Source organism: Cricetulus griseus, chromosome 10, assembly GCF_003668045.3.
Source record: "Cricetulus griseus strain 17A/GY chromosome 10, alternate assembly CriGri-PICRH-1.0, whole genome shotgun sequence".
Classification (NCBI taxonomy): domain Eukaryota; kingdom Metazoa; phylum Chordata; class Mammalia; order Rodentia; family Cricetidae; genus Cricetulus; species Cricetulus griseus.
The window spans coordinates 22,253,753-22,280,529 of record NC_048603.1 but is presented as its reverse complement, the minus strand read 5'-3'; the positions used below and the strand labels follow the sequence as shown (position 1 = coordinate 22,280,529).

General features: G+C 48.1%; 1 protein-coding gene across 4 annotated transcripts in view; it reads right to left on the bottom strand.

The window, feature by feature from the left end:
- The window catches only part of LOC107977672 (potassium voltage-gated channel subfamily KQT member 3), a 298,378-nt gene extending 283,318 nt beyond the window's left edge, over positions 1–15,060 (bottom strand). The window contains exons 1-5 of one of the 4 annotated variants that reach the window (XM_027431615.2): positions 15,000–15,060; positions 8,927–9,061; positions 8,361–8,432; positions 6,678–6,827; positions 5,552–6,037 (exon numbers count right to left, since the gene is read on the bottom strand). In XM_027431615.2, coding sequence (XP_027287416.1) covers positions 5,552–5,937 — 386 coding nt within the window. In that variant the 5' untranslated portion in view covers positions 5,938–6,037; positions 6,678–6,827; positions 8,361–8,432; positions 8,927–9,061; positions 15,000–15,060. Of the gene's footprint in view, positions 1–5,551; positions 6,038–6,677; positions 6,828–8,360; positions 8,433–8,926; positions 9,062–14,999 lie in introns of those variants that run through there. The other 3 variants (XM_035449673.1, XM_027431611.2, XM_027431610.2) reach the window with 3 other exon arrangements.
- Between the last annotated feature and the right edge of the window lie 11,717 nt (positions 15,061–26,777).

The window sequence follows — 26,777 nt, the reverse complement described above, 5'->3', positions numbered from 1 at the left end:
TCTCCGCCCACCTTGTCAGTAAGATTGACACCCGTATAAAAGAGGCTTCATGTGTTTGGGATTTCACCCTTCCATCTTAAGACAGTGAGGGCAGGGTGTTCCTCCCATGGTGGACATAACCTTCAAGATATTCTCTTAGAAGCAGAGACCAAATCTTCACCTAGCTAGGAAACTGTCACCATTTGGGGGGGGGGTCGTCTAGAAACCGCAGCCTCTGGAATTTTGAGAATTGTGTTCTTTTCTTTATAAACTGTCGAAACTATGGCATTTTGTGTCTCTGTCTCCAAAGAGGAAATCCTGCAACTCATATCCACCAACAGGCCCAAGACCTGGCATGTGTGTAGGGCTTGGGGTTACGCAGCCTTGAAAGAAGCAAGCAAGTACACCCAGCTGCTGTATTTTATGCATTGCAAGTCTTCCATCACAAAGCCGGACGCTGAGAATGGCGGTGTGGTCCACACGGAGGATGCAGGGATCTAAGAAAACCCATTCATTTGGCCAAAGATTCTCAGCTTCGCTTCAGAGAGTCAACTAAATAAGATGCCAGTCATTATCCTGTGCTCGTATGACTGTACTAGTGTGTTTTTCACTTTAAGGTATTTTAATCTTTTACTTAATTTTTTTGAAGATTTTATTTATTTACTATGTATACAACATTCTGCTTCCATGTATATCTGCACACCAGAAGAGGGCACCAGATCTCATAACGGATGGTGTGAGCCACCATGTGGTTGCTGGGAATTGAACTCAGGACTCTGGAAGAGCAGTCGGTGCTCTTACCCTCTGAGCCATCTCTCCAGCCCCTTTTATTTAATTGTTTTTAATTAAAAAGGCAACACAACACACATATATATTCTCTTTAACTGGATCATCCCCATGGTGAATTACATCAGGAGAAGAGGATAGAGAAAGTTGTATGTCACTACACACGAGGTAAATAACTCCAGTTGAGATGGAGCTTGTCAGAGATCTCACTTCAGGTGCCTCTTTCCCCAGCGGTTAAGGAACGTGTCAAAGCTGGGATGTTCCAGGCATCCCCAATGTCTTCCCATGGGAATGGAGGTCGGAAGCTCTTCCACCACCCGTACCGCATACAACTACGACATGGAGCACACAGGCCTAGCCACACCGGGGAGAGGACTCCTGTGTGACTCCAGTTCTGGTCCTTCAGTGCCTCGATTAGCATGATCCAACCACGTCGTTTCTCAGAGCTTCGGAGTCATTTGTCAAAGCAAGGCTCTGAGTACCCTCCTTGCCACCACCAGTCCCACCGTGTGTGGGTTCATCACTGAGACAAGCAGGCAACATGCTTGTGAGGGTCGCTAACCTCCTACTGCCTAGAGATCGGATACTATGGGCTGGAACTGACCTGAACTCCCCCTGCCCAAGGACTAGCTTTCCATGCCAGCTTCCAAAGGCGGGAGGCAGCCAACAGTCCCAGCCAGGTATGATGCCTATGAACTGTTTCAACAGGCAGAATGGCGTGATAACCCTACGGTTAAGGATAGCCCAGGGAAGGGCCTACCAATTGGTTTATCCAATGCCAAATGGTCAGTCCTGAAAACGTACATACAAGTGACACTATACAGACTAGGAAGGTCCTATTTAGGAATGAATATATATATATATATATATATATATATATATATATATATATGAGAATGTACATACATGCATTCAATAACAATTGATGAAAAAAGAGGCTATGAATTTGAAGGAGAGCAGGAAGGGGTATATTTTGGAAGGAAGAAAGGGAAGGGAGAAACACTGGGATTAAAAGACAAAAAAAAAAACAAAAAACAAAAAACACTATGGCTTGTTGATACCCTCACCTTACCTATCCCCCTCATGCAACCTCAGTAGCTTGAAAATGTCCTAAGAGAAGAGCCAGGAAAAGGGCATGGAGATCAGAAAATAAATACAAACATAAAGGGAGATTGCCATAAAGGGGCCTGTGTTACGGAGAGGTACAAAAAGGTGGTAGATTAAACATGATCAAGAGGAGACACAAAAGAGAAGATATTCACCAATGCCAGTGATCACACGTGTGGGTGTTTTTTCATCAACCCCGTGCCCAGAGTAAACTCTCCAGTCCACCAACCAGGCTGAGTCAACGGATCTAAGCAACCAGCCTTGCCTGCCAGACGCCTGAAGCCAGCCTCCCTTAGAGATCCAGCAGAGGCAGGTGGTTCTCCGGTTTCCCTTCTGGTTTGCTAACAGGTGGCAAGGGATAATACCCAGCTGGCTACAAAGACCTGGCCAGGACAACAGGATGCCTTCAGAGTGCCAAGCCAGCGCCAATGCCAAGATAAGGCCAGCATCTCTCTACCAACAGCTTAGGACATGACAGTATCAAGTATGCATGACTTCAAAGTAGACTCCTATACAAAACCAACTGAATATAGAGCCCCTAATGTTGGCCTGTTGTATTTATAAATGCTAGTTTAAGCTTGGAGACCTTCTTCGTGGGGCTGTACCACCATCTTCAGCTTCCAGATCATTCCTACTTAGCTCCTTCAAAGCCAATATGCCAACTCGGCATCCAGCATGTTTTCTGTAATACCAAGGTTAGCCAAAGGCAGGACTGCAGTTAGTTTTTCCTGAAGCCAAGCAAGAGTCCCACCTTGTCCACCCCTGCTGAAGTCCAACGGTCCCAAGGACTAGTCTCATTAAAACCTTGTGATGCTGACTTCAGCTGTTTACAGCAGTGTCTGTTGTAACAGTAAAGCTGTTACAGCAAAATCTTCATTAACTAGAATCCTGAGAGAATCCTTCCATGCATCCACACAGCAAATGCTTACTTAGTACCTACCAGGGGTTCTACAGCCTCCTGGGGATGGAGAATGCAAAAAAAAAAAAAAAAAAAAAAAAAAAAAAAGAGCAATTCAGTCCCCACCCCCAATCCCGATCTCAAGTAGCTCTTGGCTTCTTAGGGCAGACAAGCAGCATAGCAACTCAAAGCAGCACACAAAATTCTACAGCTGGAGAAGACATAGGGACAACTTGAGCCCAGCCAAACGGGAGTCTGGGAAAAGGCTCGTGGAGGTGGCGAAACTAGCTCTTTGCCACAGTGAGATGAATAGCTAGGGGGAAGCAGGGGATGGGCTTTTAGGGCACAGGAAGCAAGGTGGGAGAGATGACTTATTTCCACATTTCCTGTATTTTATCTTTAGGACAGAGGAGAGAAAGATGCTCACTTCACGGGGCTTCTTTAATTGACAAAACAAAGAGAGCACACTGGACTGTGAGCTCACGGTCAACTTCATTTCTTGGTCCCCTCCTGCCATTAGCCACAGGCCAGCACAGGATAATGGACACTTTAAGAACTGAATTTTAAGCCCTTGCAAAATCCTGAATCATCAATGAAGACTCAGCTATGCTCCCTGGCCCGGGCTCCTCCTGAGCTTGAGGAAGGATGTAAAAGGCACCCACTTAGTAAGCTTGCCTAAGTAATAGGGGCTCAAAGCTAGCCCAAAAGGAGCTTTCCCATTTATCACAGAAGCCACAAATCCTACAAGCAACCCAGCCCGCCTCACATTTTCCTAACACTGTGGCTCCTGAGCTCTGATTAGATCCTGTTAGGGTTTCCTACATGAGCTAGAAAAACAGACACAAACAGCCTTGGGTTACCAATGAGCAACCAGCAACCATCAATGCTTCAGCAAAATACCCCAAGAGTCAAAACTGGGCTCATCAACAAAGCCAGATGTGAGGTTTAGGAACGTTAGTTCTACAATCCTGGACAAGCGATTTTTATCTCTTACAGTAGTTGAATTTTCATCCATAAAAGGTATATTATAACCATTAGGTCATCATGGCCATGTAAGGATTAAGCAAAATTTGTATATATCTGACACTTCTCATGGTCTTAAGTTTTCCTGGGTCCTCTCTGGGAAACCGAGGCCACGGGCTTGGCACTTACAAACCAGTTTCTCGGAGACGAGCAGTTCTACAATAATCACATTGTAACAATTTGAATACAGATGCTAGAGACCAAGGGATCAATGCAAGTTTAAGCATATCCCACCATGAAAGAACAACGAAGGTTAAGCTTTGTGTCAGACGCTTCCCAACATCTGCAAACACACAAGGATAAGAGGCTTGAACAACCCAAATCCATGTCCCTGGCAAAGTGTTCCATCCTTCCTCCAGCTGCTCCCTGAGTTTTCAGGGACGCATTCTCTTCAAGGGTTTTGTAACCTGGAAGAAACCTGTTGCACAAATCTGAGGTCCTGTGTGGACGCCCCCACCTGGTGGTCAAATCGGGGAAAGCTCTTCCAACCTTAAAAGACGGGCACTGAACAAACAGAAGACATTCCCTGACCTCTTCCCCTCTTTGTCAGGCAAGGGTCAACTGGAGGGAAGTCAACTGCCTAAAACAGGAAGGGTCCAGGGTCAAGGTCACAGTCAATTTCCTTCCCAAGGCCTGACAGCCACACAGTTCCTAAGCCAGAGCAAGAAGCGCCCTGTCATATCCCAAGCGTTCTGACAGTCAGAATTCCAGTCCTAGGTGGGATCCTGTATTCCTCCTTAAATATGGGTGTATTTCCTAGCCCCAAACGGTACAACTGGAGTTCCATTTTCCTTCTGGCCTGGCATTTACCTCCTGGCTAACATGGAGAATATTTCTAGAGGAGTCCCTGGGGACAAACTTCCCACCAGGACCCTCAGGTGCCCAAAGCCGTGTTCAGCCAAACCGATAGATGGGCAACAGTTGAAAGCTATGGAGATAGCAGAACCTAAACTATGGGATGTTAAAGCCCAAAACCGTAGGGATGGTCGAGCCTTAGACAGCCTCACCCCACTCTGGCTCTGCTAAAACCCAACCCCTTAGACTAAGGTTGGAAATCCCGCCCCTCTCCTTATTCTATTCATTTTCCTAACAGAATACAAAGACCTGCTTTTTGGCCTGTGCAAGCCCCCAGTTAGAGCAAAGCCGAGTCCTTTTTGACATCAGCATCAAGCCCTTAGGAAGGGTAGCACACTCAAGTAACACGCACGTACACACACACACACACACACACACACACACACACACACACACACACACCAATATGGGCAGTGGTGTACACACTACTCTGGGATACATCATCTAAACTGAGTGGCGATCGCAAGAGAAGCAAGCCAGCCACCGCAAAAAAAAAAGAAACGGCAATTATGGGAGGACGTGTTTTTTTTTTTGTCCGACTCAACTGCTACATTCATTAGAAAACCATCTAATTCTTCTAAGCTTCCGTGTCAACATCACAGAAGGCACGACAAACGCGCACCCGCGCGCACTCGCCAGTCCAAACCTCCAAGTCAGCTCGGGAACCACGTTTGGTTCATTTCAGCCCTTGGTGTCCAAAGAGCTGCTCTCAGCCACACGGCAGAGAACCGGGGGCAAAAGCCAGACTGTTGCCACCACCACCCCGCGCGCCCACCCCCAACCCAAGCCAGAGAGCGCTTCTAAGTGGCCCAAACCACAGAGACACTTCCTCAGCTCCAGCCCCGGCCCCGAACCCTAAGGTGCACGGCCGCCAAGGGGCGCCCCGAGCGGCCGGGTACTCACACGAGCGCGTGGTAGAGCAGCGCCCAGCCCCGCGGTCTCTCCAGGGCATCGTAGATCAAAGTTTGGATGCGTCTGTACTTGGCGTTGTTCCTCTTGACGGGGCGGCTCAGGGGGGTCTTGGCCAGGAGCCCGATGCCCTGCGGGGTCCTCCGCTGCCCCTCTTCCCGGCCACCGCCCTCCAGCAGCAGGGTCCCGTCTTTGTCGGCCCCGGCCCCTAGCGCCAAGGTGACTTGCTCCACGTCTCCTGGCGCCAGCCCCACTTTCCGCTCCTCGTCGCCGGCCACCGCCGCGTCCCCTCCGGCGGGGTTAGCTGCCCCGCCGCCTCCGCCGCCCCCTTCGCCGCCGCCGCCGGCCGCCCCCGCTGCCCTGCGAGCCTTGAGCCCCATCTGCCTCGCCCCCACCGGGCGCTTCGCCTTCTCCGCTGCTGCTCTGGGAAGAAGGGGCGCTTGGGGTGCGTGGACGAGGCGGCGGCGGCGGCGGCGGCGGCTGCAAACCCGGGAACTCCAATGCCATGATCCGCGCGCCCCTCCCCGCCCACCCCCCCCAAAAGCAGGCAAAGGCGGGCCTCCCGGGGGGCAGGGGAGGTCGGGTCGGGGGGAGTCAAGGGGTCACATCCCGAGCGGGTCCGCCGCGGGACCCCGAGGGGCGCGGGCAGCCCGGGTCCGCGGGGAGCCCGGCGAGGGCGCGCGAGGCTGGCTCGCTGGCTGGCGCGGTGGCGCTAGGGCGCGCGGCGGCGGGAGCCTGGCACCGAAGCTCCCGTGAGGCGGCGGCGGCGGCGGCGGCACCCGGGCCGGCGAGCCCGAGACAGCATCGCAGTTTATTTACAAGCCCTGTGCCAGCCGCCCTCCCGCTCGCCCGCCCGCCCGCCCGCCTGGCACACGCGCCGCCGCCTCCTCCCTCCTCCCCGCTCCCGCCCGCGCCCAGCCCGCCGCTTCAGCCCGAGCCCCGCTGCAGCGGCGGTGGCAGCAGCACAAGCAGGCGAGCTTGGGCGGAGCGCTCACCACCCGCAGCGCTCATGGGTTCCCTCCCTCCTTCGCAGGGGTGGGGCTCCAGCGTTCCCGCCCCTTGGTTGCGGGAGGCCCTGGCGGCGCCCGCATCTCCCTGGCGCCCCCCTACCCAAGCTAACCTCGGGGGTCCGCATCGCCCAAGCGGAGGCCTCTGCTGCTGCGGCTGCGGCTGCGGCTGCGGCTGTGGCTGCTGCTACTGCCGGGTCGTGAATGCTGCTGAGGCAGAGGCGCAGGAGCTCCCCAAACCCCGTGGGCGTTGGGGTTTCCCCCTGGGCGAGAGGGAAAAAAATAAAAAATAAAAGAGAGGTGGGCAGAAACTGGCTGCAGCTTTATGTTCGGTCTCCACCTCTGCTTGTCTTGGGAGGTTAAAAAAAAAAAAAATGCAAGTTTCTGGGTTAGGCGAGCTCACGCCTCACCCAACTGGCTCCGTGGTGGCAGTGTTCGTGTTCAGGGCTCCTGGGGGTTACTGCTTCCAGTAGTCTTTGGGTAGCCCCTTGGATGTGTAGGTGGGCAGAGTTGACAAATGCGTCTAACACCCGGATCACTATCCTAATTTCTGCTCGGCACCTAACTCCTGCAGAAGGGAAGCCAGGACCAGTCATGCCCTCTGATCCCATTAGGATCCTTCAGGGAAATCGATGAACCCACAGCCACAGGGTAGTGATCTCCAGGCAAGGTTTGAGGCCCTTGTGCTCATAAAACTTGAGTGACAGAAGGGCAGAAGGAAAAGCCAATGTGAGGCAAATTATTTCTAGGGTAGAAACAGAACCAGAAGGGCCGTTCATCCTGTGACTTGGGGAGCTGATCCTGGAAGACCCCAGTGAGGAGGTGACATTTTAAGGTGAGACACAAGTGGCAAGGTGAGACTAGCAGTGACCATGTCCAGAAGAGCCTTCTAGACAGCAACGTGGAGGAGAAACGTGGCTCACACGGGCTTATGGCTGAGGAAGAAATCTGGTTAGTCGTTGGCACCAGTGGCAGAGGGCAAGCTCCTATCAAACACCACAGGCAGGTTAGGGAAGCCCGCCTGCTGCCCTAGGGTACCATGACTCCTTACTGCCACACCTCAGACAGGACAGCGTAGCTGTGAGCAAGGCTGGGAATCCAGACTCAGTCTACAAGAGGGAAAAAAAAAAAAACAGTTCCTGCTAGGGGAAGTTGGATGATCAGGACCAGAGAGAGAATCTGAAGGGTCTGGCTGGGAGCACGTAGAGTGGGAAGAAGAGAGGTCAGAGGAGAGGAAGGGAGGAGCCTGTGGAAAGTTTCTAGAAGGATGAAGGTGTTAGCTGTATAGCATTGACACAGCAATCAGTCCCTTGCTGCGTCAGAATTCTTTCTCCAGAAGCTGACCTGTGAGAACGAGAGCAAAACGGAAAATTGGAAACCCCAAGCCCGTCCTCAATAGAGAAAGATTTTTACTGGTTAGATTCAGGGTGTATGGCTGAAACAGCCTATGTGATCTGAACTGTGTTGAGAGCAGGGTAGGCCCGGCCCCATTGTAAGAGATGAATGACCCGCAATGAGTTGGAGCGTAGTAACAACTCAGCACAAATTCTGAAGAGAAAAGTCCAAAGGAAAAAGGATTGCCTGGCTTAAAAGCAATAACCCCCATCCCCCAAACTCCCACCCCGAGGCAGCAGCATGCTCCAGCCCACTTTCTGGACCCTGCCTAGCCGTCCCTCACCAGACACTTGTGGCTACACTGTAGAGAGTGGCTGAGGGTGTCTCCCGGGGTTGAGTGTTGAGATATGATCCCCACTGTGAAGTAAGTATTCAGAGAGTGGAACATAAAGTTAACCAACCTCTAGTGTTTGGGATCCAATCAGGATTAGAAAAAATGACCGGGTGAGGTCACCATAACTGAATCCAGGTGGCTGTATAAGAAGAGAGGAACCAAAACAGATATAAGGCACACACGCATAGTGCTTAGCTCGCCATGAACTGCCCTGTGGTCATTCAAAGACTATTTCAAGATCCAGGCCCTTGCCTATGGCAAAAAACCACAGCCCAAAACAACCTCTTTTCTTTCTAAGACACCTAGCCTCCAGTAGTTCATAATAGTGTCCTTTCTGACCCAATTCAACGCCAAACACCTACAGAACAATGCTCCCTTATTTAGAAGTATGTTTTTGAAAGTCTCCCTTTCTCCTCAGTCCCTTCCTGTTTTATTTATCTATTGACTTGTATTTGCCGCTGCCTAAAGCTCTCAGGTCTATGTTTTGTTTACTTATTTCCTGGCATTTTGTTGTCATGGTTTGAGTCGTATCCACAGGTTCGTGTGTTGAGTACATGCCCCCCCCCCCCCCGTTCGCCGTTTGATGGCTTTGTCTTAGGCCCTGTAGAAATTTCAGGAGGAGGTGAGACCTACCTGGAGGAAGTAAATCACTGGGGATTCGGTTCTTGAGGCATTCTTTCCGTCATCCCTTCCTGTACACGTCTCTGTGCTTCCTGCCCACCGTGAGGTCGAAAGTCTACCACCACACAAGCCTGTTACCGCCATGTCCTGCGGAGGTACATTGGGCTAAGAAACTATGAACTGAGCCCCCTAAAGTGAGGAGTTGAGGGACATCTTTCCTCCTTTAGGTTGTTAATGAGATCTTTTGTCACAGTGAGAAATAAAGTAGCTAATATGCTCAGTAAACAAGATCAAGACCAAAGCGTCCTCTCCCAAATCCTGCAAGTACCTATGTCCCATGACAGGCTCTTCGTTCTCAACTACAACACAGGTGTCTGCAAAGGGACAGCGTCCAGCTGCCAGCATTTTCTGGTGAAAATTGCAGGGATTTTGTTTCATTTAATTGGAAAAAAATCTTCCTAATGATTAGTAAGTCTCAGGCATTTCAAATTAAGACCAGTGTATTTATGTTGATGGTGTTCAAAATGCCTCACACAGACAAACGCCCAAGGTGAAGCTCCTTAGGCCATTCAGGAAAAAAAAAAAAAAAAAAAAAAAAGATATAATGACAGGTCTCGATTGTCTGACTCACCTGGGAAAGAGGGAACCTCAAATAAAGAACTACAGTCAAAAAACCGGGCTATTTGAGTCCACTGTGGTTGGTGGCATCCCTAGGCAGGAGGGGCTGTGGTGTCTAAGAATAGTATCTGAGGGTAAACTTAGAAGCAAGCAAGTAAACCGAATTCCCCCCTTGGTTTCCACACCGGCTCCTGCCTCGGCCTCCTTCAATGATGTCTTGTAACCTGTAAGACAAAGTAACCCCTTTCTTCCCCGGGTTGGTTTTTGTCAGTGTTTCAGCACAGCAGTGAAAACAGAACCAGGACGGAGACATAATATCTTACTCAGCACTTAATAAAAGTGGACTCCTCAAATAATGGCACCTTGGATCTTCAGGTGCATGAGGAGTTTTCGTGGAGATACAAAGGTCATTCCCAGGCCTCTCGTAAAAGATGGAACAAACTCAATATCAAAGCCATGACTCTGATCCAATTAAACCCCTGGGTAAAGGGACTAGCAGGTAATTGAGTCTGGGAAAATTGACTCATTTCAATGGTTTTATAATCCAATGGAGAGAGCTGTTCAGATTTCTAATAGAGGGCTTTGAAATGTCATGAAAGGCATGAGGTCCAGTAAGTACCATTTGAGGGCCCGGGTAATCACAACACAGTGCCGAGTCTAGCTAAGGGGAATCACATGTCCTACATCCCTAAAGTCCCTAGGATCATGAGATGCCAAAGGGACATAATAGCAAGACAGAGAATGACAGTGTATCAAAAAAGAACAGTGTGAGTTACAGTCCAAACAACCGGATATCCTGGCATCGCCTTCTTTGGAGTCTCAGTCCAACCTATGACAATAAATCCCACCGGCTCCATAATCCTCCAATTTGTCACCTCTTTCTTCTCTAAATACTTTTGATCTTTATATTAGTCCAATTTCTCTTTCTATAACAAAACATCAGAAGCGGGAAACGTTATAAAGAAAAGATTTCTTTGAGCTCATTGTTGGCCAAATGTACAAACTGTCATTTTGGAGAATAGGGTGGATCGATTTGGGTGGATCCATTGACTCAGCCTCTGGTGTAGGAATCTGGACTCTGTACTGGTTATTCTTCTGCTTCTGCAATAAAACACCATAACCAGAAGCAAGTTGTAGCAGGAGGAGTTTATTTGAGCTTACAGTTCCATAGAGATAATAAGTGTCCACCTTGACAGTGAATGGACCAGCTCCCCATTTCGGCAGCCGTAACAGAGCTGAACGAGTGCTTGTCTGACCTTGTATTAGTCACTAAGGTCAGATGCCTGCTCCTTTCGGCAGCCATAACAGCCGGACATGTGCTTGCCTGACCTTGCCTTGGTCACTAGGAGGTCAGATGCCTGCCTCGTGGCAAGGAACCAATCAGAAGTTAGCTGGTGGTGCTATGCCTTACAGCTCTGGGTGTGCTTTATGGACAAGTGCACAGCAATGACGCGCAGAGCATAGCAACCACCCTGGGAGGGCCTATGGGCCATAACAACCAGTTGACCAATCAACACAGGGCAAACCCTCCAAGCCTGGAGGCACACCAATCGTGAGCCTGTGCGTACCCCTAGACACTCCCCTTGCTGCCCTACAAGATCTCTATGCAGCCAGTTCCAGCCATCCGCCATGGCGGGTGGGTGAAAGACCCGAGCTAACATTGGGTTAGCTCGTTAAACAACAATAAAGCCTCGTGCAGTTTGCATCAAGCTTTCGATTCTGCTTGGTGATTGGAGTGACCGAGGTTCTGGGCTAAGATCCTGGAAGCCTGCGCTTTCCTGGGGTCTTACAACAGGACTACCTAGCAACAAGCAGCAGCCACGACAGCAGGATCAGTAGCTGACTACTTACATCTCCAAATGCAAGCAAGAAGCACAGCAGCACAAACAGCAAGCAGCTAAGGCTGTAAACTCCTCTAACAAGGCTCCGCCTCCCAAAGGGTCCACACACTTCCCAAACAGTGCCACCTACTGGAGACCCGGTGTTTATGTAACTGTGCCTACAGAGAGCATTCTCATCAGCTCTCAGCACAACGGCAGAGGTCTTGCATCACTCCACACTAGGGCAGAGGACCCTTCCTCATGAGTGAGAGGGTATCCTTTGCCATGCCCTCATCAGAGAAGAATAGCTTAATTGATAGGACACAAATAACTGTATTCCTACAATATCAAGCTTGTCACCCTTGGGCAGGCTGCGGGACTCACATCTGGTCCAAAGACCACATGACAAGACAGGAAGCCAAGAGCGGGAGTGGCCATTATGTAACAACCTTCTAGTTGGAGGAAGCAAGGGTTCCACAGATACCTCTTCATCCTTTCTGAGGGCAAATCTGCCAGCGATCTATGGAACAGACACACACCTTCAAGCTTCTACCCCCTTTCACACAGCCACACATAGAACCAAACTTCTAACGTATTAATCCTTTATGTATAAAACATTCATAGCATCACACTGGCTCATTATTTTTTTTCTGATCTTTATATGTATATAGATGAGACATCCAGGTGTCAGAGGGGGTGCTTCCTAGAAACAAACATTAAGAGTGAGAACCGAGGGCCGTCTCTGAGCCTCTGACATTTCCTCCAGAAGTTTTGCTTTGGGTGGCAAATATCAGTCGGTAGGATGATGCTGTGGACATGGTTACTGTGACTATAATCAAATGATCAAAGGCTCACGTTCGTGGGCATATGTAATGGTGTTCCTGGCTGCCCTGTCACCTCCGTTCCAACGGATATCATGTTATTGTTGCAGACCAATTTCCAATCTACTTTCATTGTTTGTTGCATGAAAAAAAAATGTAAATTAGTTCTGGGGGAAATCTAAAGCACAAATTGGGCCAAACTGCAACGATCACAATTTGTCTTCTTGTTACCCACAGATACTGTTAATTTTCTGGTGATGGTAACTGCCAAGACCATCATGGAATGTAAATGACAAGCGGCAGCACTGAGCCTTCATTCTTTCCCTGGAAGAGGATCCAGCCACCAGGGTGGAAACACTGGACCTTGCTATCAGGGGTAGGGATGGAAATCAGACACATCTCTCTGGAGAGAATGGGACCACCTGTCCGTTTGTCTCCAGCTAATGCCCCATCATGTACCCAGGAATACACTTTCTTAGTCGCCGCCAAAGAATATCACACGAGGCCTCCTCCTCTCAAGGAAATCACTCTCCCAGAGCTTATTCCGTAACTGGGTATTAAGTGGCTCCAAGAGGAGGCAGGAAACACCGGTTTCCTTGTGGCCATGGAGAGAACCTCTTGCTTAAGGGAGATGGGGTGTGGTGGTTTAAATGGGAACTATCCTCCATAAACTCACATAGTTGAGCATGTTTCCCCCACGTGGTCGTGCTGTTTGGGGGTAGGCTATGGAACTTTGAACGTGGAGCACCCTATTTGAGGAAGCATATCAGTGGGGGCAGCCTGCGAGGGTTTATAGCCTCCCCCACTTCCAATTCTCTCTCTTCCTCTCTCTGTCTCTGTCTCTCTATCTCTGTCTCTCTCCCTTCTCTCTGTCTCTCTTCTCCTCTTCCCCCCCTCTTTCTCCCCCCCTCCTCTTCTCCTTCTTCCTGCATGTGGATGAAAAGGAGACCCTGCTTCCATGCCTCCCACACTATTGTGGACTTTATCCCTCTGGACCCTTTTCTATGACTTGCTCTTGGTTGTGGTGTTTAACCACAACCACAGAAAAGTAACTGATACGTGGGGCAAGCTGCAAGCTTGAGTTTATTATTAATGCAGAACAAAAAGAAATATGTTTGGAAAGAAAGGATTCCAAGACATCCTACACACACTTTTCTTCTTGAAAACTCAGTAGTTTCCACAAACACTGGGGATGCCCGGTCCCCTCCACTTCCCCACGCTATCTTCTTTCTGGGCTTCTCTCTACGTTAGGGCAGAGGAAGTCTTGCTTCTTCATCTGTCACAATCTTCCTGAGAAGCTACCAAGCGTTAAGTTAGCCCTAGCTCTGTGACAATCCACCGGACTCAAATCTTGCCTCGGTTTCCCCATCTACACAGTGGGATAATAATCTACCCACCCTATTCATCCTTGGTCCGTGTCACATCCCCAGGCTCTGCACCTGTGATATCATCGTTACTCCAAGGCAGCGTCATGGGGAGGAGCTCAAGTCGGACGCAGAGGGAGTGAAGGCGCTCTCAGCTAAGTGGCACTCGGCCTCACGCTACATGGCAGTAATAGTGGGATTTTTCCCTTGCCATGTAATCAGTATTTCCACATTAACCTTTAAAGTAACTTTACATGTTCATTAAGAGTAGTTTTGCTAGTTTCCTTTAAATACTTGGGTTGTGTGAATTTACTCTATGCATTGAATGAATTCACTCATTCACACTTCCAGTGAGCAGTTACTTATTTCCTGGTCATTCGTTGCTCCCCATCTAAAGGAAGTGCAGGAAAAAACGAAGAGATTCAGTAATTAATTAAATATTAGTTGTTAAGATGAGATATGCAAATGCAAAGCAATTTTTCCATGTGTGTCATCACTGCTTTCACCACCATCACCACCACAACCACCACAACCACCACCACCAGCAGCACCATTTATTGAATATTTACTGTTTACCTTTGACTTGGGCTGAGTGCTTTGTACAGGTTTTTTTTTCATTATTGTTCCCCATATTAACCACAGAGGAGATGAGACAGAGACCTTAGGTGCCTGACCCACAGTTACAAGGCTGAGAAACAACAGCCTCGGGAATCAAGCCTGAAACATCTTGAATAAGATCCCATTGTCTGTGCTTTTAACTGCAGTCTACTGGGCATAGAGCATGCTGGGCCGGGTAGGAGTTTGGCATAACCAAACACTTGGAGGTGAGAGAGAGCACAGAACTTCCAGCACTGATGTGGGGAGAATTGGTGGCAAACTTCAACAGAAACGGGGCTTTGTGGGCAGGATCACAAATACACTCGTTATGTGACAAGCGACCATGAGACACTTCAAACCGAGACAAGTGCCCCAGTCTCGGTGGCTCAAGAAAGGGCCAGTGACTGAGAGACAGAGCAGAAGGGGGGGACCAACTCAGTGAGACCAGCAAGAAAGGTGTGGGATCCTGGAGAGGAGGGCCAGCTGAAAATGTAGGGAGGGGGATTGTCACCTGACATACTAGAAACAGAGATGAGCACACACAGTGCCACCATGTCCCTTCCTCCTGACTAGGCCCCTTGCCCCTCCTCTGGCTCCAGTAATTGGCTCCCCGGGCAGTGGGCTCCTTTCTTTCATTTAACTAAGTGCATTTTTGTTACGATAAATCTTTCCACCATAAACTGCCTGAGCCCCACCGCCACGTGTGAGCTTTACGCCAGCCCCCCACCCGAGTTAGGGCCCAAATGAATAAACAGAAACTTGTATTAGGTTCAAAGCTGCTTGGCCAATGACTAGGATTCTCATCTGTTAGCTCAGTCTCAATTATCATAAACATATATTTTATAAGACTTATCTTATCAGACACCTTATTGGCGTCCCTCCTTGTTGGTGGATCACATGGTGCCGCTGGAGCAGGAGCCGAGGGGAAAAAAGAGAAAACTTCCCGTTTCTCCTTGCTCAAATATGAGTCTCCTTGCTATGTCACTTCCTGCCTAGACCACCACTTCTCTACTACATCTCCCAGAATCCTCTTTGACTCCTAGTTCCGTCTAACTTGCTGTCTCATTGGCCAAACAGTATTTTATTCAACAATCAATATGATAAACATACACAGTACATCCCCCACCCATTTTCTTTGGGTTTTAATTGTTAAAGCCCCGTATTTGTCTATGTCATTTACATATTCCAATTACCCACTTCCGTTTTGTTGCTAATGAGGCCCTACACCCGAGTTCAGGAGTGCCTGGCCCGGAGTCTGTTTGTGGGAGATGAATAGTCAAGACACTCAGGGGAGGACACTATTCAGTGCATTTGAAAGAGAGACGTCAAAGACCGGTGGGTTCCCCAACTCCTTCATCTGCTGGACCAACTCTATGGAAAGAGCAGATCTCAGTGCCCGTGCACTCCCACCCCCACCCCACAGACACAAGGCTTAGTCTGCTTGAGAAGACAAGCACCGCACCACTGGGAAAGCAGCCCTGGGCCTTATTCTGGTTGTAAAAGGTTCATTGCACTCTAGTCCGTCACCGGCTCACACTGCGTTAGATTCAGGGTCTTCTTTACTTCTCTTGCAAAGGTCTTTAGGGAAGCTGGCATGTGCCAACAATGGAGCAGGAGGTTGTGGATACCTCCCTACAGAGTGATGCTCAACAGACAGAAGTCGAGCTTTTGAAGCAGCCTGTTCTGGGATGGAATATTGTCCCCCGAATTCCAAGTGTTTGGCCCTGGGCAGGTTAAATGATGCATCTCAGCCTCCCCTGTAAAATAGGAATACTATTAATTACTCAATATTAAGAGACTCAGTGCCTGTCAAAGTTGGCCACCTAGACTTAATACCTGCTAACTGACAAAGGATGAATATTACAGTATTAATTATTAATATTACATCTAACTTAGAGGGGAACTTTTGGGTGCCAAGCCCCATATCGATCCATCATTTGTAACAGTGGCCTTCTTTTTCAATCACAGCCCAGCTGTATATTATGGTACATATGCAACTAACTGAAGTGTTTTCTATCCATATTCATAAAATGTTGCTTGTAGGCAATGTTTGCTAGGGCTGCTGCACACAGAACACACGCGACTGGTATAAACCACAGAAATGGGCTTGCTCACAGCCCGGGAAGCTGAAGGATGACCTGGGTCCCCCGGAGGCTGCTTTCCTTGCCTTTCAGGAAAGTGACGTCATGCTTAAGGGCTCTTCACTGGGTCTCGTGTGTGTGTGTGTGTGTGTGTGTGTGTGTGTGTGTGTGTGTGTGTGTGTGTGTGTTGTGTCAGGGGATTAAGAGTTGAGAGTGTATTTGCTACAATATATATGTGAAGGTCAGAAAACAGTTTGCAGAGTTAGTTGTCCCGAGTGTCAAACTCAGGTCTCCAGGCTTGTGCAGAAAGCTCCTTTACCCCCTGAAGCCACCTCACTCTCCCATCAGTTGTCTCTTTACCGGGTGCTGTCCAGGCCCTGGGAGTTCGGCCTTTGGTGTATGAGCTGGGGATGAGACACAGTTGCTAATGGCATGAACACCCTGCGATGATGTCATGTTCCAGCTAGGGGTCATTAATCTAGGCTATCAAATGTTAACCCAGTTTCATGTCTACCCAAGTCCCTTTCATTCGGCTTGAATAGCTCTGGACAGGCACACAGGGTCATTCTGACCCCCCCCCCTCCTCCCACACACACACCCAGATTCCATTGTGCGGTGAGTGACAAGTTCACTGTGCGCTGGAGACGCCTCCGGAGTCCAGACTCCAGCCAAAGCATCTATCCTCTGTACCCCACTTAGTCCCCACTGGATGAAGCAGGTACAGCCTGAAGTATGCACTGGGGATGTGTGTGGATCACACAATCTCAGGGCAGTTATCAAGCAGATATTCAGCAGAACCCAGAGGACAGTGTCCCCAGTATTGGAAAATTCTCCACGTGGAGACAAAAATCCCTCAGCTAACTTACATATCACAAAAAATACAGTTCAGGCATTTCCCAGGAATCCCGCAACGGCACAGATTTTGTGTTTAAAATTCTAACTTAGGTTTCGCCAGGCAATGGTGGCGCACACCTTGAATGCCAGCACTGGGGAGACAGAGGCAGACACATTTGTGTAAGTTCAAGGCCAGCGAGGTCTACAGAGTAAGTTCCAGGACAGGCTCCAAAGCAATACAGAGAAACCCTGTCTCGAAACAAACAAACAAACAAACCAAAATCTTAGATTTCATTCCCTGCGCTGTGTTTTTCAAAGTGGCCCGGGGAAGCTCTGCTGGCCTTCTCACCCTGGATGGACAAGGAGGCACAAATGACTTCTTCCTCTAATAGACTGCGGTGTGGCCCAAAGCCAACAGAGACCCAAAGAAAGCTCTTACTTATTGTTGCCTCACAAGTGGTTCCTCGGGCCACCTTCTCTTTGCCGTCCTGCCCGTCACTACTCTGTGCCCTTCATTTTTTCTTATTGCTTTCAGCCCTGTGTTATGTGTGGTCTCTGTAATAATAACTGCTTCTGCAGAAGATTAATGAAATATGGGATAACTTAATATGCGTGATACTGGGTTTAGTCAGAGTGTAGTTGTGTCTTGATTTTTTTTCCCTTTGATGCTGCAAATAGACCATGAAAAGAACATCTTTCTTCCTCAAAGAAAAATCTCTTGATCTTGAGTCAGTGTTTTCTTTATATACATACCATTTGATTTTCTTTCTTTCTTTTTTTTTTGAAAGAAAAAATAGGTTTTGTGAACAGAAGCTCACCGGTCAGGACTGCCACAGTATTGTCTTCCGGGAGACTTGGAGATAGCTTCCAAACCCAGCTTATTTAAGGTGCTATGGACAGCACCTGCCACAAGAGGGAGCAGTTCATAAATGGTCGTAACAGGTGTGACTGTGTGCTGATGAAAACAGAGAACCAGGGAAGAAAAAGGAACTCTGCAAGAGAGAAGACTCTTGGCCCCAGCCTCTGGGGAAGCAGGGACCTTCTGACTTCCTCATCTGTCTACACACGGGCCCACGGTTCTGGAGAAGGCTCCCGGAACCGTGATGTGTCCTTGGCCTCAAGCTGCCCCTGACGGGTAACACTCCAAGTGCTTGCTTGAAGATGTTGCAAATTTCTTCTTCCTCTTTAGTTTTTTTCCATAAAGTTCTTGTCCTATTATTATTTGTGGCAAAAAAGTAAATATAAAAAACTGGAAATGGATTTATGAAGCTACTATATACCACATAGGTTCTTTGTGTATTGGGCCATTGCTGTGCTTGTGGTTGTCAAACTCTGGGTGAATTTTTTTCCTCAGGATGGGTTTCCTGTCATGTTGTATCTCCCAAAGAGTTCTGCATACTCGGGCCGGATGCACTACTAAATAGCTCAGCGTGCATTTGACACTCCAGACAAGAGTAAAATATACCCATGGACGTCTTCCCCCCACTATCGGGATATTAGGCCACAGACTCAAATATCAGACTATGTTTGCTTTCAGACTTGACCATGGGCTACCCAGCCATGTCTCCTTTCATCTTGTAAAGGGAGCAGATTGTCACAACAGGACCCCTGTGTGATGCTATAACACTGCTCTGTCCACTTTTTTTTTTCCTTTAGCACAACTCATTATGGACTGAAAATAATAAGAACGGTCGGTTACTATTCATAAAACATATATTCATTTATGTTTTGAGAGAGCGGCTTTCAACTGATGTTTGGTTTGTTCCCCTGACTTGCTCTGGTTGGTGAAATATATGTAGAAGTGAAAACGAACAATTTCCAACCTTGGGCAGTCAAAAAAAAAATCACATTTCTGTTACTTGCTTCTCCACCCACACTGAGAGCAAGACACCCGAGCAAAGCTATGTGACACAGAGCTGTTCCTCTACTCCACACACCTGGGATCAGGTGAACAAAGCATTAGTGGTCTGGGCAGTGGTGCCGAATGCCTTTAGCCCCAGCCCTAGGAAGGCAGAGGCAGGCGGATCTCTGTGAATTCAAGGCCAGCCTGGTCTACAGAGCAAGTTCTAGGACAGGCTCCAACGCTACAGAGAAACCCTGTCTCAGAAAAGAAAAAGAAAGAAAGAGACAGAGAAAGAGAGAGAGGGAGGAAGGGAGGGAGGGAGGGAGGAAGGAAGGAAGGAAGGAAGGAAGAAAGAAAGAAAGAAAGAAAGAAAGAAAGAAAGAAAGAAAGAGTTGATGGAAAGTCATCCGTATTTTTTTCTAAGAAAAAAACATTATTTGTCAAAAGTTATTCTCTGGAATTCTTTCAATAGAACCACAAAAATCCCTCCAGGAATAGGTGACCCAACATGCATTGTCCGCACCCTAGACTGATTCTTGTTGGGGATGCTATTTGCAAATGCTGAAGGCACAGGATGAGACTCCAGAACACAGACGGCCAGGAGCTAGGGTCATGTGCAGGAGAGATGCCGGGATGAAGGCCCATAGGAAGCATCAGAATAAATGCTATAGTTTAAGACCTTTTGAAGATTAGCCTAGTAGGCGTCATCTCTCAAGTTTATCTCAGCACTCAACACTTGCTTAGTGTCTGTTTACACAATTTCTCAGGGTTGGTCTTGTTGACTCCCTCGGATTTGACAAATGTTGGAGAGAGATCTTTGCTGCATCTTCATACGTAAATACATGTTTATGAAATGTTTTAGCTTTAAAAATAACCTTTAGCAGTCGTTATGAAGCGGGGTTCGGACAGGGAGGTCTCGGTGCAGACTTACTCATCACCCAATGGACAGCATGTCCTGATAGTTCCGAATTCTGTGAGTGTAAGGTGAGGGCGTGGCGGGACGGGGGGGGGGGGCGACAGATGGTTTCTTGATTCTGATCTGAATTTGGTTGTGGTCTTGTTGGGTGGGGAGGGGAATGCTGCAAACCCGTTTTTCAGCTGGATATACTAAGTGGAGGGCCTCAGAAATATCCTCAAAGCACAGAACAAGTGAAAGCCACCAGAGCCGGTGGCTGCCCAGATGGAAATCCTTCAGAGGCTGAAGCTGAGGTTTTTGCTTCACGAAAACAGCACGTGCATGTGCCTTCTCTCTCTCTCTCTCTCTCTCTCTCTCTCTCTCTCTCTCTCTCTCTCTCTCTCTCTCTCTCTCTCTCACACACACACACACACACACACACACACACACACAAACACACACGAGCATATTACACGGAGTCTCATAAATCCATACCTGTTTAACACTGGTGAGATGATATCCCTAAGCCTCAATTCCCTGGCATATGAATATGAAAATAAACAGGTGGGATTTAAAAAGCAGCTGTAAAATGACAAAGAAAGTGTACCCCCTACAGCTCCTGGTGCACAGTAGCTGCTCTACGCTGGCTACATTGTCTCCCTTTCTCTTCAGAAGTCAGAGGATTCACGTTGGCCCGATGTTCAAATCCAGGCTCTTCTGCTCTCTGCTCTGAGCAGTTTAGAAGGCATCCTGGGCCTCCACGCAACATGGATGGAGATGCTGGGCACAGATACCACACTACAGGTCCTAGAGCCATCGCTCATCTCATGAATAGATTAGGAAAACCAGGCAGGGAGAAGGTCAGAGGAAGGACTAACACGCAACCTTGGCATGGAATTTGGAGCCAACCTTTCCTTCTGTCAGACTCACACTAACAGGGACTTAGACCAAGAACTACAGATTGGGGGGGGGAACACGTTAACAGTTGGAAGGAGCAGAGTTACACAATCAAATAGCTCCTATTTAATCAATAAATTATATGAAACCTAATTTCCAAAAATGTTAATGGGGAGTATTATGCATTCACACGCAGTTCTGGGAGATTGATGCCAGCCTTAATGTCTGGAGACGTCCTTCAAGTTTCCCATCTGCCCTGGAATAGGTCTAATGTGATAATAAACAGGAAATTGACTGGGCCAGGGGACATGCAGTTCTGTTTTGTACCATAAAATATAGGTGGCTGCTGACACGGCATATTAATTAGCTGATCCTTCCTTTCCAAATTAAGAACTCAGCTTTGTATTACTTGCACGGAGGCAAAGTCTTGGCTCTGTGATTTCAAGCGCATCGGGTATCATTCACGAAAATATTTTCGGAGGATCTAATTGTTTCTAGGACCTCCCAGGCAAAGGCTAAGGTAAAAACACAAGGGATGCCATGGAAAAATCTCTCTCCATCTAGGAAGCTGTCGGGGGAGAATGAGAATAAATGTGCTTATAGGAAATTGTACTAGAAACGGCTCGGCTTTTCCAGAGCATCCAGGATGACTTTACTTCACAGTCACTGGGAAATCTATGAGCTGTGGCCTCCTTATGTTTGGGTCAGAACATTAATAGGTGTTCTTTTTTTTTTCTCCGCTCCCTTGATTTTTGTGGCTATGCTGAAATATTTTATTAATTTTTAAATAAGTAGCTGTTGCACAGTCAACACAGGGCAAGTATTCTTTTAGGTGCAGAAGTGTACTTATGACCAAAGCCGGCATGAACTCAGAAAGCCCGTGTTCAATGAAGGCAGAGCAACAGTAAACATGACAAACAAGAGGTGTGCTGTGTTATATACACATGAGATCACACCTAATATCGTCCATGGCTGTGACACTCACACACACACACACACACACACACACACTCAGTGTTGAAGGTAACAGTTCTTCTAAAGTCTACTGAAATCTGAGGGTGGGGAATTCCAGCAGGACAGCACAGAATGGGGCAGTTGTTTCTCTTCTGGAATGTCTGGCCTTCATCTAGAAAGACGGGAGTGTCTGCCAGTGACTCAGCCGGGAGGAAATCTACTTCTGTCACACATTCTGCTAAGAACCGTTAGAAGCCGGGCTAGCCGGCAACGGTTTAGCAGAGAGCTACAAGTCTTTCCCTAGTGGTCGCCCTATCAGGACAGCGAGGCTTCGTGTATGATGATCAAAGCTCCAGCGAACCCTCAGGCTCAGGAGTGGCCTAGTATCCCTTAAAACATTAGCGGGAAGGAATCACATTCATGAAGGTGACACACAGGTTCAGAAGAAACACAGCTGCATCCAACAGTGATTGTGCTTTGTAACCAGTACCCTACTTTAGGGCCAACCCGTTATCCGGTAAAGGCCGTTGCGTTGGAGTTAGGCAGACCCAGAGACAGCCAGTAGAGCTGGCATACTTATACTGAACACACATCACTGATGGCGGTGAAGGTCAGTCACTATCTGGGAGCTGTAGGCCACGGGATGAGTCATACAGGGCACCTTTTCCCTCAGGGGTCGTGGTTGAAGTGTAAGCACACAGGTTGCCACGGAAGCACCTAGATGAGAGAATCCTCTGGGTGGAAATGTACGCATGCCACACTACCTCACTGAGCTTAGTTTGTCCGTGTGTATCTCAGAAGGCTGGTGCTGGGGTTAGATGAGCAACCTGAAGCAGCCTCAGGCAGTGTCTTCACAACAATTCTGCTAGATGGAGGAAGGTTCTCATCACTTCCTGCTCTCATCCTGTTTGCCCTTGGGTTTCATTGTTTACTGACTGGGTACCTGGGCTCCCCATCCTGGGAGGGAAGACATGTAGCATGTTGTTCCCCTTTCAACAACAACAACAACAACAACAAACAACAACAAAAATGAGCTGCCTTTCTGCGTCCAGGTAGCACTTTCCTTCAGGGACCTGTGGGGCTCACTCTCCCACCTTTCACAAAAGCTACTGTATCCTAGAGCCCTCGTCCTGATTCTCTACTAGATTTCCTATTCTAATTCATCTACCTCCCGAGGCACACCCAGAGGACATTCCACCTTTACCTTGGTTCCAGAGCAGGCAAATACCATAAGGGCAGAGATCTTTGTTTTTCTCACCGACACGCTGAGAGCAGGGAAATATGCCATTTCAGTACGGAACTCATTTTGAAAGACCCCCAAAGAGGTACTTTCGTAGAAGGAGACCCGCACCCAGGAATCAGCGAGACCACAGACTTGGATGCAAAACCGCAAGAGGCTTTATTGGAGACGCGGGTACCCGGGGCGACTTAGCTTCTGTGTGGCTAAGCGCGCCGAGCCAAGGGAAAGGGGTCCTTATATAGGGAAAAAGGCGCAAGCTAGGAGCAGGGATTCTATTGGATAATTCTAATGAGGCATTGTACAGAGCTATTCCCATTGGTCAATGTAAATGAGGCGCTATACAGGGTTATTCAAATGAGGCGAAGTACAGAGTTATTCAAATGAGGTGAAACACAGAGTCTTTCAAATGAGGTGAAATACAGAATCATTTCTATTGGATGGTTCAAATGAGACACAGAGCCATTCCAGATCAGCATATTCTCAAGGTCTGGTGTCTGGTGTCTGGTAAAACAGACTCAATTCCCCCCCCTCCGCTTCCTGATGGCTGACCTTGGGGGCGGACACCTTGGGACGGAGTGTTTCTCATCGGGCGGGGGCTCAGGGGCAGGGCTCCAGGCCGGCTCACTTGGTGTTTGTTCTCGTGCCGGCCCACCTGGTGCTCGTTCTCGGGCCGGGCGTGCTAAGGGGTAGCGGGGGAAGTGGAGGCCGGCGGGGGGTGGGGATCGGGGAAGCCGCCGACAGGAGGAGGAGGAGACAAACTTGAGAAAGAAAAGGCTAAGGGGCAGGGGTCTTTCAATTTGAGAGAGGGCTGGAGTGGGGTCTGTCCCGAGTCACCAAGGATTCTAATAAACAATGTGAAAAGTTCAGGCTTGCCTGCTTAAATATCCTAAGAGAAACAGAAACTCATTTTAGTTTAGTTTAGTTTTGTTTTGTTTTGAGGAAGTGGACCTGAATTGGTTTATATTTTTGGGTCAAGGTAGTTGCCATGGAGAGAACTGAAGAGCTCAGGAATGGATGGAAGGAGGTGAGTGGGAGTCGCTTCGGGAGCAGGGGAGACGTGGGTGGTTTTGATCCAGATGTGAAGACTGGAGACCAGGAGATGGGAGCAGCTGTCGGCAGGCTTGGAGCTGTCAGGACACACTGACCGGAGGAACACAGGGTGGCCGGGGGAAGAGAATCAAAGGGCACAACTAAGTTTGAGGTAGGTTCGGATCACAAAGCACACATTCATAGAGTTTACTGATAGGAGTAAGGGTGAAAGTGTGTGTGTGTGTGTGTGTGTGTGTGTGTGTGTGTGTGTGTGTGTGTGTGTGTGGTAGGGGTCCTTTCTATGTGTGTATGCGTGTGTGCACATGTGTGAGAGAGGTATACAGTGTACTATGCATGTATGTGTGATACATAGTGTGCTATACATGTGTGTGATGTACACTGTGCTCTGTGTGTGTGTGTGTGTGTGTGTGTGTGTGTGTGTGTGTGTGTGTGATAGAGGTCTTATTCTCTTCTAAGATGTCAAATATAAATTGCAAAATTAAGCAAAACTAAGGTATGATCGGGACATCGTGGTGGTCACCTAAAATCACTCTGCGTACACACAAATGGATGGTGACATTAGGTGACCAGGAAATCCAGATCTTATATCATCTAGAATCCACCCGAAGCAACAGTCAGCACGTTTGTTGTCATTTAGAGATTTCTGACTTGCATTTTTTTGTGCTTCAATCACAGAGACCTGCTGCAAATGCCCGATAACAATACTATGAAGATGATGGTGGCCCTAGACTTCTCAAAGGATGGAGGGGTGGCCAGCCTTCAGAATGCTGACTGCAGAAAATTTTCATTGATTAGATAGCTGGGTACATATTTACTTCATGGTGAGTGTGCCTGAAATATTCACAGACTATACATGTGGTAAGCTGTACACACTGTGGAAATTGATAATTGAAAGAAACGTCCAAATTGTCGTTTCAAATCACCTGCTGTATCTGGGAAGAAGAGAACTCCATGAGGATTAAAGTTGCAGAAGTGTAGACTGGTATGTTCCGTCCTGTTCATGGGGAAGACTGGGGCTATGAGTGACTTGAGCCTAAGCCACTGGCTTTATTCCTGTCGTTTAGTTGTGTGACCCCGTAAGCACAGTGAGATGCCTTGTTTCTTGTCTTATTTTGTCAGTTAGCGAGACAGGTGGCAATTACCTGGACTCTGCACCTCTCTACATCTCCATGGTTTGCATAATATCTCAGTCAGTGTGTTCCGTTGCTACAAAGAGACACCGTGATCAAGGCAACTCACATAACAGAAAGGCATTTAATTGAGGGCTTGCTTACAGTTTCAGAAGGTAGGTCCATGATCACTGTGAGGAGCATGCAGCAGGCAGGCATGCTGGTGTAATAGCTGAGAGCTTTAGATCCTGATGCACAGGCAGAGAGAGAGAGAGAGAGAGAGAGAGAGAGAGAGAGAGAGAGAGACAGAGACAGAGACACAGAGAGAGAGACAGAGAGAGAGACAGAGACAAGAGAGACAGAGTGGATCTGGCTTGGGCTTTTGAAATATCAAAATCCACCCAAGAAACAAACTTCCTTCAACAAAGTCACTCTTACTGTAACAAGTCCACACTTCCCAATCCTTCTAATCTTTCTCAAACAGTTTCACTCTCTGGTAACTAAGTTTTCAAATATATGAGCCTATGAAGTCATTGTTGTTCAAACCACCACATATGCTCAGTGTTTCATTGGAGGAAGGATTGGTGTTTCTGGCTCTGTCCGCTTACAGTTCAGCTCATGTGGAGAAGGCAGGAGGCCTTCCCAAGGGCAAACCACGCTTCTCTGAATGTCACTTTATAGATACAGCAAAAGAGACAGCAGTAAAGAGAGAAAGCAAAAAAGAATGGACACAAGAAGAAAATCTGATGATGAGGAAAAATCAATTAGCCTTAATCCAAAAACAGGGCCAACTTCAACTTTAATTGATTTCAAATAAAATGCTTCTATCTGTATTCGTGAGATGTCCTACATAATGGAAAGTTATGCTTGCATTAGATGTTAGTGTCTTTGAGTAAAAACTGGGCTTCTGCAGTTCTGTCCCCTGCATCAATCATCCCCACTTAGGACATCCAGATCAAGTTTCTAAAAGTGAAAATGCATTACGCCATTACATTATATGCATTCTATAACACCTTATTGAGTCTTTGTTTCAGATGGTCCAATGCCTACCATTTCCCATGAGACAAAGTATAAAGTCCAAAGCCTAGCTCTCACCAGCCTAAAGATTTTTTTCTTATGACCACGACAGAATACCTGACAATAAGCAACCTTAGAAATGAAGGCTTTCTTTGGAGAAGATACAGTTCTGCATGTATACGATTGACTGGTGGGTGTGGCTCTCCACCGTGGCAGTGGGGTTGTGGGGTTGTAAAGTGTCGTACTCACACCTGGGCAGACCCGGAAGCAGGGAACAAGGGAATCCGGCTCACATCTGTCTTTCTCTTTTATTCAGTTCGGACCTCCAAACCATTGGATTGTACCACCTCTCCACCACGTGCCTTTCTTAGGTGACGCTCTCTGAAAACAGATGAGCACCCAAGGGTCCCCAAGAGACTCTAAACCCAAGGATGCTGCTGGTGAAGGTTAACCATCACCCTACACACTCCAGCTTTTGCCTGCTAGTCTCCTCCACCCTTCTTCCTCTCCCTATCCCCATCCATTCTGCCCCACCCCAAATACCGACTTCTTCCAATGTCTTCCACCTTTGCTTACATTCTGCCCTTGCCCTTGAAAGGCTCTGCTTGCTTGGTTTCCTAAAAACACCGCGACTCATCTTTCCAGATTCAGCTGAGCATCGTCTTCTGGAGGAGTCTTTCCTGACCTCCCTTGCCCTAGATGGATTCTCTGGTTTACTCCTTT